This window comes from Crinia signifera, chromosome 6 (genome assembly GCF_055691185.1).
Source record: "Crinia signifera chromosome 6, ASM5569118v1, whole genome shotgun sequence".
Lineage (NCBI taxonomy): Eukaryota > Metazoa > Chordata > Amphibia > Anura > Myobatrachidae > Crinia > Crinia signifera.
In genome coordinates, this window is record NC_139222.1 from 29,551,961 (window position 1) to 29,563,698 (window position 11,738).

An 11,738-nucleotide genomic window follows, 5' to 3' on the forward strand; every position below is an offset into this window, starting at 1 on the left:
ATGGTCCCTGGAGTTTATTTCACACACTTGGCATGTACCAGCTTCATTCCAACAAGCTGTACAATACTTACAGTACGTTTTTATATGGGCTGGGCCTTACATAGCATTAGCCCCCTACATAGAAGTGATGAGAAAAATAAGACTGCAACTCCCAGAATCCCTCGGGGCTCTTCACCCAAAGGACACTGCTACTAGCCAATCACAGCGCAGCTACGGCAGTGATAGCGAGGCTTGGAACGCATATCCAGGAAGTGGCGCATACCCTGCAATTAAACGCCCCGTTCCCCGGTCGGTGTCCGGCTGGCACCGACTACGCTGGTCCCAGATATCATCGGGTGACTTGCAGCCTGTCTGATAACTAACAATACAGTGAGCACAGACCGGCAGCCATAGCAGGGGAGCAGCTGCTACAGGTCAGTGCTGAAGGGACACATCCGGGACATTGATCCCGGGCTCAGCTCATTGTTATGCCAGCAGTCTGTATTTGCCCGGCTGCAACTGCACACAGCCACACGGTACAGCTGCGAGTGATTAGAAATGAATCCTTTTAAAATGCACAGGTGCCCATGTCAGCAGCTGCTGTGTGGGGTGGGGGCAGGCAGTGCCATAGCAGCCATGCCAATACTGGGCATGTATGACATCCTGTAATACGTGCTATGTACATTGTGCCACAGCATGGCATTGTACACTATGTGCCACACAATGTCATTGTATGTTTTGTGCCATGCAATGCCATTGTACGTTGTGCTTCACGCCAAGGCATTGTACATTGCGCACCATGCCGTTGCGTGCCATGCCATTGAATGTTATGCCCCATGCCATGTTATTGTACGTTATGCCCCCACGCCATTGTATGTTATTCACTAATGACAGTGAATAACATACAATGGCATGGGGCATAACGTATAATAACATGGCATGGGGCATAACATTCACATAGGAGGCCCCACGCCATTTCATTCGTACATTATGTGCCATGTGTGCCACATCATGCCAATTTACACTATGCTATGTGTCACGCCATACTATTGTTGACTGTGCCATGCCATGGTAAGTTGTATGCCATGCCATGGTACGTTGTGTGCCACACCATGTTGCCCTTTCGTATACCATTCTACCTGCGGGTAATGATAGAGCAGCTGCAGGGTTATGACCCTCCTATGTTGCATGTACAGTAAAACCAGTTAGGTGGTGTATTTGGGGCTGACATCTTGTTACCTTTAGAAGGCTGGTAATTCATTAGGGTTAATATCTATACAGCATTTGTAAAGGAAAGAAAAGTCTCTGCATAGTGGGTATTTCATGCCCTACCATCCACTAGGGCATGGAGGGAGAATAGAATAGTGAGCCATGCGAGGGGATGCGGTGGTACGGTATAGTGTTTATGTTGACTGTGTCGACATAAGGGTAAAAAAAAAAATAATAATAAAAATTACGACTTTTCCACTGTCGACCTAGACTCATGTCGACCTAGACTCATGTCGACCTAAATGCATGTAGACCTAATGACTGTCTAACATCTTGCTGGTGACAAACTGATCCACACACCCCCAAACTGTATTATTACAGCAGTGATATAATTCTATTGTATTGGATAAATGACAACGCTTTTAATGACAAAGATACATCCACAGGCTAACATGGCAGAGATGTCGGAGCCTCTGCTGTAGAGGACCACAGATCAGACACCTACCAATGACTCCACTACAGAAAGGCGCACCCTGATACCTGCTCATCGGTGTACCATTTGTGGAATGTCACAAAATAAGAGTGTATTATGTCGAACATGTGGAGTGAGTAAAATTAATGTCCTTGTCTACAGGATTCTGGACGTCTCTCGCAGATGTACGGCAGTCCATTCTCGGGACGTTCGTCTGTCTCGCACAGGATGGACAAGGACAGTAATCACGTGGCTGAGAGGTTATTAAATCTAACCTTGGAGATATTCTACTTGCTGACTGGAGAGGTGAGGGCTTCTGGGAAATGGCACAGTGACGATATTTCATTACCAGAGCAATGTGGGATTATTTCAATATCCGGGCATAACAGTTCAGTGTAATGGCACAATTCGGTAATTCGGTGGTATTTATTGTTATGGAATAGATATGAAAATGTTCCCCTTCCCAGATATAGGGGGTTATTCTAGTTCACTCTTTCTAACATTCCTTCTTAGATGGACAAAACCATGTGCACTGCAGGTGGGGGTAGATGTTACTTATGCAGAGAGAGTTATATTTGGGTGGGGTTTTTCTTCAAATTGAGATCTATATTGCAGTGTAAAAATAAAGCAGTCAGTATTTTCCCTGCACAGAAACAAAATAACTCACCCAAATCTAATTCTCTCTGCACAGAAGGAGTGAACCAGAATAACCCCCATAGACCTATCGCCTGGATTAAACTCTATGGGCCTTATTTTGGTTCATTCTTTCTGACAAAATCCTTCTTAGATGGGCAAAACCATGTGCACTGCAGGTGGGGCAGATGTAACATGTGCAGAGAGAATTAGATTTGGGTGGGGTTTTACTTCAAAGTGAGATCTATATTGCAGTGTAAAAATAAAGCAGTCCGTATTTTCCCTGCACAGAAACAAAATTACTCACCCAAATCTAATTCTCTCTGCACATGTTACATCTGCCCCCCCTGCAGTGCACATCTAAGAAGGATTTTGTCAGAAAGAATGAACCAAAATAAGGCCCTATATGAGGGTCCTAATTTTTTTGTTATGTGTACATAATAATCCTGTTTTCGTGTTTCGTGACTAGTTCCGTGAATTTATTCTAGATTTTATGAGGTAAATTTACTAAAGCTTATAGAATTGAAGACTACCACCCTATATTACAGCTGGTACAACCTGACTTCTGTCTTGTCTCAGTCCAGACTTTGCTAAAATGGGTTTTGAGAGCCGTCCTCAGTGTCTTATCTCTGGCAGGCACCTTCAAATCAGCAGGTTTTAGTTCGAGAATGCCAAAGCTGGGTGTGGTATAGGGTTCCGACAGTCATTAGCCCAACGTCGGGATCCCGACTGGCTGGACTCAGACAGCATAGTGAGCACAACAAAGCCCCTTCCGGGCACGGTGGCTTGCTACGCTCACCACCTATTCTATTCTCCCTCTATGGGGGTCGTGGACCCCCACGAGGGAGAATAGCCGGTGGCCGTCCGGACCCCGAGTGTCAGGGTTTTCACAGTCGGGTAAATGACTGTCGGGATCCCGTCCGGCACCCCTTCTATTATCCATATAATGTCCAGAAGGCAGCACGGTATCCAAGCATCAGATCTATTCTAAGCTCTGGAACAACCAGTCACCTTTTATATAATTTGCTAAACTGTATTTATTGTAGGATTGTGTCATGGTGAAGAAATCTGGTGAGTGGGTGACACCTCACTCACTGATACATGAGCGAGACAATGACCAGAAGATCCTGGAAGTCACCAACAACATCATCCAGCTGCTGACCGGAGAGGTGACTGCTGGGAATGGGGCATTATACAGTAACACCTGGGGAGGTGACCGGAGAGGTGACTGCTGGGAATGGGACATTATACAGTAACACCCGGGGATGTGACCAGAGAGGTGACTGCTGGGAATGGGACATTATACAGTAACACCGGGGGATGTGACCAGAGAGGTGACTGCTGGGAATGGGACATTATACAGTAACACCGGGGATGTGACCAGAGAGGTGACTGCTGACAATGGGGCATTATACAATAACACCGGGGGATGTGTCTGGGTGATGACTGTATCATTGTCTGTGTCAGGTTCCTATAAGGTATCAGGATGTCACTGTCTATCTCTCCATGGAGGAATGGGAGTATTTAGAGGGACACAAGGATCTGTACAAGGACATCATGTTGGAGAATAAGAAGCCCACCAGGACATTGCGTAAGTGTTGGGTTTTATAACGACATATCTGCATGTGACAACCACGTTGGCTATTATATCCGTGTGATATAGGGTGCAAAAACATCTAACCAATAACTGAGGTCATACTAATTTGCATGCTCCCCCTGCGTGTTTGCACAGGAGAGCGATGTTTAGGTACTGTGCATAAGCATTTACGCGGGTGCCGGGAGCGGGGGGGGGGGGGGGGGGGGAATGTAATAGGATGAGAAAGTGAGAAATCTCCAGGGTTTTTTTTAAAGCGGCAATCATTTACACTGCAAGACAAGTTTGATGTTGCAGTGTAAATGATCGCCGCTTTACAAAAACTAGAGATTTCTTACCAAATCTCTCACTGTCTCATCCTATTACATTTCCCCCAGAGAGTGTCTTAGATTTGCGAGCACCGTAGAAATCAATTGCTGGTCGATGACCATGGAATGATTCCGTCCCCGCACACAAGCTGTGAATGGATGTTTATGCAAAGCATCTAATTTATTCTGCTTCCTTTGTCCGCCCCCCCCCCCCCCCCCCCCCCCCCCCCCCCCCAAAAAAAAAAAAGGTGTGCGTTCTTATGTCGACATGGAATTGGTCTACACAAAAATGGTTGAAACAGGTTTTAAGTTTGTAGTGTCATTATGTATAACAATTTGGAAGCCAGATGAGTAGAGACATTCGGCATCGCCTTCATGTGGTCGGTAAATACTGAAAAAAACCTTGTGTTGACCTTTTGACCTTAAGCACGGACCATGTCAACACATGTTGATCATATGGGGTCAACGTATTAACTGTCCCGTTTCACACAAAAGTGAGTGTTTTTTGGTGGGTGGAGCAGAATTTGGATGTGTCAGGGTGGAAGTTAGGGCAGTCCAGAGCCGCTTGTCACGTTGTTGTTGTTTAAATAAAGTTCCATGATTCAGGATTGACAATAATCAGCAAGCTTACAGCTGTGCTTTCAGAAGTCAGTCAAAATCTGACCTTTTTCCTGACGTTATTATAACGGGTATCCGGACTGATCATAGAATGACTCTAGGTCAACAGGATCAATAGGTCGACATGGCGAGCGCAGCGGTACACTTAGACAGTGTCCATGTCGACATAGACACCCTAAAAAAATTAACTCATGTCCACCTTTTGACGCTGTCGACCTTTGGACCCTGACCACCTTTTCAATATTGACCTTTAGACCCTCTCTACCATTAACCCCGTTGACCTTTACCTGTCGACCATTAGGAGTAGTCTAGTGTTCCCGCTAGGCTGTTTTAGATGGTGCCTGCCCCGACTGCTTGCACGGGGAAGACCAGCACCGCCTTAGATGGCGATGGCCAGTGCTTCCCCGGTAACTTCGGTGGGGCTGGGCCCACCCCCTTTAGTGACGTCGGCGGCCGTGCCCGCCCCTTTTCATGATGTTGCAGTCCGGGCACGCCCCTTTTGTGACGTCGGCAGCCCGGGACCACCCCTTTTGTGATGTTGGCGGCCCAGGACCGCCCACAAGTGTGGCATCGGCGGGCCCGGTCCACTCCGCGACGCCCTGCCCGCCCCAAAAACCTAGAGTGAACACTAGTAGTCCATATGATTGTAGACCTAGACACTGTAGATGTTTTATACCATAACCATTGTAGATCTTGGTAGCCTAATAAAGTGATATTCACCTGACTCTCGTTTGCAGGTACATTCAATAACGGAAAGATGGCGGATGGACGTCTCACTGATTTAATGGACCAGAAGTATGACCGCACACCAGGAAATACTACTGACGTGTCCCATTCAGAAGAATCCCATAGCATCGCGGGCAAATTGTCCCAAGGTTGGGCATTCCTGCAGTCCAGTCCCTGTGATGATGGTCACATTAGTGGTGATGAGGAGAAAGCTCAGGCTGTCGATGAATCGCCATCCTGGGAGGAAGGAGAATGTGACAACGGTACGTCTGCTGCCACACAGACTACATCTGTCCACATGAAAGACGAGCCGGCCGCCATTGAAACAGAAACTCTTGCCGACCATGTAGGTTATCCACCAGAGGAGCCTCCTTGTCACTTAGCTGCCCATATCAAACAACAGTCCATTGAAGAAGAGGGTTTAGAAGACTCAGGAATTTGTTTACCTGCTGAGTCTATACCGGAACATCACTTACCCAGTATGAAGGTGGAATTGAATTCAAACGTTGAAATTTGCACACTCGCTGATCCTGTAGCTAACAATTATTCGTTCCCTATTGGCAAAGCCTCAAACTCCTTTAGGCGAACATGTCCGCCAAAAACGAACAGTTTTACAAACCGTGCCCATGCACTAACAGAATGCGCAGATGTCGAAATGGAGAAGAACGCACCAGGTTTCTCAGATGCTCAGTCGGGGTTTATGCCCTCTCCGTCGCCTTCTCACGGAGAGAAAACCTTCAGTCAGAATTGCTATAATGACCTAACCCAGTCACATCCACGTGAGAAGAGCCACGTGGAGCGGAAAGCGTTTTCCTGCTCGGAATGCGGAGAATGTTTTTCAAAAACACTGGAACTTGTGGCGCACCGCAGAATTCACACCGGGGAAAAACCCTTTTCCTGTCCCGAATGTGGAAAGCAGTTTGCCGATCGCGCAAATGTTATCGCGCACCAGGTCACTCACACCAAACCACCCGCTTTTCCCGAAATGTGTTTACACGAGGAGAAGGTTCCCTCAGACAAGGCACCCTTTTTATGCTCCGACTGCGGGTTGGGGCTTAGCAGTAACTCCGCTCTGTCGGAACATCAGAAAATCCACAAACAAGAAAAGAAGTTCGTGTGTCCCATCTGTGGTAAAGGTTTCAGCAAAAGAGGACATCTTAGTAACCATAATAGGATTCACACAGGGGGCAAGCGTGCGTTATACTCCGAGAGCGGAGAATTGATTCCTCACACCTCATATCCACGGAAAAGACCTTTCTTGTGCCTGGAATGCGGGAAATGTTTCCCCAGCCGCTCCCATCTGGATAGACACCAGAGGGTGCATACGGGGGAGAAGCCATTTTCCTGTTCGGAGTGCGATAAACGTTTCACAGACCGATCGGGCCTGGTCATACACCAGAGAATCCACACAGGAGAGAAGCCTTATTCTTGCAACGATTGTGGGAAATGCTTCCGGGATCGCTCGGGCCTTGTAGTGCATCAGCGAAACCACACGGGTCAACATCCATTCCGGTGCCTGGAGTGTGGGAAATGTTTCCACAACCGCGCCCGCCTCGAGCGCCATGAGGTTGTTCACAAGGAAGACAAGTCCTATTCCTGTCCGGAGTGTGAAAAACGTTTCACTAACGTTTCCGCCCTCACCCTCCACTACAGGACTCACATAGGAGAACGTCCATGCGTCCCGGGAATGGACAGTTTTTCCACTCAGTTGTATTCCGAGAGACACCAGAGCGGTCTCGCAGCAGAGAAGACTTTTTCATGCTCGGAGTGTGGGAAATGTTTTACAGACTTATCCGCCCTCTCTCTCCATTACCGGACTCACCTGGAGGAACTCCAGCAGACACAACTACGGTTTCACAGCGGTGAGAGACCGGTGGATAGTGGGAAGTATATCTCTCATCGTTTAAGTCCTCCTGCTAATAAGAATATTCAGACAGTAGAGAAGCCATTTTCATGTACACAGTGTAATAAATCCTTTACAGACCGCGCAGGTCTTGTTGCCCACGAGCAGCAGCACACCAGCGAGAAACCATATAAATGTTCGGAATGTGGGGAATGTTTTGTGCTGAAAGGTTATTTGACGAAACACTTAGAAAGCCACGCATGATACGTATAGCTAAGCGACCTCCATGTTGGGTCCTTGTTTGTCAGATGAAGGACCGAGACCTTCCAGTGTGTAGGTGTTTTGGAGAAAGTCTCCAAGAGTGTCTACCCCCTACTCAGTGTTTCTCCATGTGACAGGCAGCCGGTGAGAGCTGTTTTCACAGGTGCATGTAGCTTTCCATGGCAGTGTGTGCAAAGAACCTAATAGGAGTAGTCAAGACTAGGGAATCCTGGGAAAAGTTGGGATTTGAATCCCGAGATTGGAGCCTCCAATATGTAAACATCGTTCTTTTTATACAATGGATACTGTATGCAATACAGTATTAATATCTAACACTACAGGTGATCTGTCGTATAGGCTGCGTCCAAACATTTAAATAATATAAATAAGTGGTCAGAAAAAAGGTTAAAAATCCTATAAAATAATAAATACACAAACAGAATAGAGCCATTACTGCACTTTCTAAGGTCACATTCTCCTACCTCATGGCAAGACTTCTGTCTCTTCTTCCTCGTAGCTGCTCTCTGGTCCAGTGCGGAGTGGGGACTTAAACTGCATGATGTGGTATAACATTGCTATTATCATAATTTGAATTGAAGGGGGGTTTCTGGGCAACTGGAACCCACCCCCTGTGTTTGCCTATGCACCCTCCCTCACTGCTCCCTACATCCCTCCTCACAGCAATCCTTACTCCAGAGATTGAGTGTTATTCAATCCCAGATTGAAAACATGGTTTGGGGATTGGCTTCCATAGTCAAGACTCCTTCATCTGTATGAGTGTCCTTAGATTCTTTAAGGACTGGGTTTAGGAACCACAGTCCTTAAAGCACCAAGCAGTGCAGGTTTTAAAGATATCCATGGGTCAGCACAGATGGTCATATCTACTTGACCTGAGGTACTAATTAAATCACCTGTGATGAACAGGGATATATTTTTAAACCTGGTCCAGTAGGGTGCCTCGATGACCAGCCAATCAGCTCCTAACTACCATGGTACCTTCTGGGTTTGATAAATGACAGGAGATGATTGGCTGGTCCTTTGCCACTTCACCAGGCAAATGACATAGTGCATACACACTGAGAAATTAATTATAAAAACGATATTGTGGCTGCAACCAGAAGTATAGCTGTCATTAACAATATCTGCACATTGAGCTGCGTGTACAGACGACAGAGGACATTGCTAACGTGCGTGCATCGGTAACAATATCGTGGATATGCAGGAAAATGTAGTTACCATGCATATCGTATAAAAGGTCGTCTAACGTATACACTGCTATAGACTAAATATATATATTTTACTTTGTGATTAATATTATTCATCAAAAATAAGCCAATATAAGGAAGCCATGTTTTCAAAAGCCACTACACCCCTTGGTTCAGTGGCTTGTAGGAGCAGTAAGCTCAGGTCTTTTTACATTGTATATGAGGAATGTAGGCCCACAGGTATGTTAAGTCCCTACCCAACATTTCCAAGGTGTTGCAGGTGTTTTCGATTGCAGCTTTGCTGGTGGACTCAGTTGCTGGTTGTCATATTGCATAAGCCCGTTTACATGTACACCATGCAGTGTAACGCCTCACAAGTGCTGCATAATCCTGGACTTACTTAGTGCCTGCAATGAAATCAGCCTAATAAGCCCTTTTACACCGCTGCAAAAACCCTATACACTGCAGACAGCAGTGGAGGAGGTGAATCGGATGCACAGGGCACGGCGATCAGCGGTCCGTCTACACTGCAGGTGGGCACCGCAGTGTAAATGGTGTAAATCCCGGATCCGACCTGACTTGGATCCTTCTTCCAAATGCCAGGTTGGATCCGGGATTTTTGGTGTAAAAGGGGTATAATTGAGACATCACACACCCTCCCCTAAAACTCTTGGGCACATCTGCGCTTTCCCTAGGTATGTCTGAGTTTTTTCAGTCATGTCTGTGTTTGTCTAGGCACTCCCTTTGCTTACACAGGGCCAGATGTACTAAGCTTCAAAAGTGATAAAATGTAGAGTGATAAACAGCCAGCCAATCAGCTCCTGCCTGACATTTTTCAAACACAGTCTGTGACATGGCAGGTAAGAGCTGATTGGCTGTTTATCACACTCCATTTTATCACTTTTGAAGCTTAGTGCATCTGGTCCATATTCATATAGCGCGCACACATTTTTGCAGTGCTTTCTGAGGAAAAAAATACTCTAGGGATAATTTATTTGTCAATAGCCAATTAATTTACCAAAAAATTATTGGATTGTGGGAGGAAACCGGAGTACGCGGAAGAAACCCACGCAAGCACGGGGAGAATATACAAACTCCGCACAGTTATGGTCATGGTGGGAATCAAACCCATGACTTCAGTGCTATGAGGAACATGGAAGTAGTAATGATGCACTTGCCTTATGGTACGGCCTCTTCGGGACCGCTTATTTTTTTGGGTTGAATAATTAATGACTAAGGGCCTTATTCTAGTTCACTCTTAGGGCCTTATTCAGATCAGAGCTCCGTACAAATTTGTTTGGAAAATGGGCAAAACCATGTGCACAGCAGGTGGGGCAGATGTAACATGTATAGAGAGAGTTAGATTTGTGTGAGTTATTTTGTTTCTGTGCAGGGTAAATACTGGCTGCATAATTTTTACACTGCAATTTAGATTTTAGTTTCAGCACACCCCACCCAAATTTAACTCTCTGCAGAGGTTACATCTGCTCCTCCTGCAGTGTACATGGTTTTGCCCATTTTCCAAACAAATTTGTACTGAGCTCAGATCTGCATAAGGCCCATAGAGGCAAATTCCTTCTCAGATGGACAAAACCATGCACTGCAGGTGGGGCAGATGTAACATGTGCAGAGAGAATTAGATTTGGGTGAGTTATTTTATTTCTTTGTAGGGTAAATACTGGCTGCTTTATTTTTACACTGCAATATAGATCTCCCTTTGAAGAAAAACCCCACCCAAATCTAACTCTCTCGGCACTTGTTATATCTGCCCTTCCTGCAGTGCACATGTTTGTCCATTTGAGAAGGAATTTGCCTCTAAGAGTGAACTAGAATAAGGCCCCAAGTCCAATGTGTTCTGATTTGTTTGTCACATGAGATTAGATTTTTTTTTTTTTATATATATATTTGAAATTTAGGATTTGGTGAAGATAAGATTATTAATAATTCTGTAAAAACCCAAATTTGTAAGAGGGCATACTTCCTCTTTCAACTGACTGTATGTGTATATTTATTATAATAGATAAATTATAAGTGGTTGCCTGAAATGTTGAATAAATTCTTCACATTTTATGTCTCGTTATGTTGTTTTGTGGGGTGTTGACCGCTCGGTTTGGAATGTATTGAAAAAGTTTTTCTTCCTCAGGGCCCATATTGCAAACAGGTACGGAACTCTCGCATAGACCCCATGATCCTACCTCTGATATGTGATCCAGTTCCCGTGGTTACTGCTCATTCCAGCATGGACACTGGTGTCCGCGGTCCGGCAGCAGCCATGTGTGTGACATCATTGTGCTCCACCACAGGATGACGCATCAGCGACCATGTGTATCTTCCTATTGCCATGACAACATATAAACAATAATAACAAAAATGCTTAAATCCAGTGTAGATCGGTCCACCTCGTAACTGACGGGGATTCCACTAATACTTGAGGCTTTATACTTATAGCCATGAGCTGTGTCACGGTGTGAGTAAGTGCAGCTATATATCAAATGTATGGTATCGACAGGCAGCGGCATCGGGGGGGGGGAGTACTTTTTATCTGGGCCCAGGTCCTGCTCCCCCATTGCAGGGAGCTGGGTAGTGGGGAGAGATATGATAGGCTGCCATCGAAGCACAACCTCTCTCCCCAGCTCAGCACACACTGCCCAGTGCCATGTGCTGAGCTGGGGGAGAGAGAGCTGCAGTGGCGGCCTGTACTCTCCCTCTGTTTGTGCAATGAGGATCCGACCCTAATTACAGGGGCGGGGATTCCACAGGGTATGACCACGCTCGCTCCATTTTACCGGGGCCCAGACGACCTGTCGGCATCCCTGATCATATATTTATTTGATGGGTCCACACCCTTGTCTGTCATTGTACTGATTATTACAATTTGAGGATCTAAATG

General features: G+C 46.0%; 1 protein-coding gene across 2 annotated transcripts; it reads left to right on the plus strand.

The window, feature by feature from the left end:
* The first annotated feature begins 219 nt into the window (after nt 1-219).
* Nucleotides 220-11,738, plus strand: LOC146010138 (uncharacterized). 2 transcript variants are annotated; one of them, XM_083151080.1, is made up of 6 exons: nt 220-413; nt 1,823-1,966; nt 3,340-3,462; nt 3,761-3,884; nt 5,551-7,401; nt 10,992-11,738. In XM_083151080.1, exons 2-6 carry the CDS (start codon nt 1,844-1,846, stop codon nt 11,054-11,056), a joined length of 2,286 nt encoding a protein of 761 aa, XP_083007206.1. In that variant the 5' UTR covers nt 220-413; nt 1,823-1,843; the 3' UTR covers nt 11,057-11,738. The 2 variants fall into 2 exon arrangements, with proteins under 2 accessions (XP_083007206.1, XP_083007205.1); XM_083151079.1 differs by lacking the exon at nt 10,992-11,738 and having other exon boundaries at nt 221-413; nt 5,551-10,918.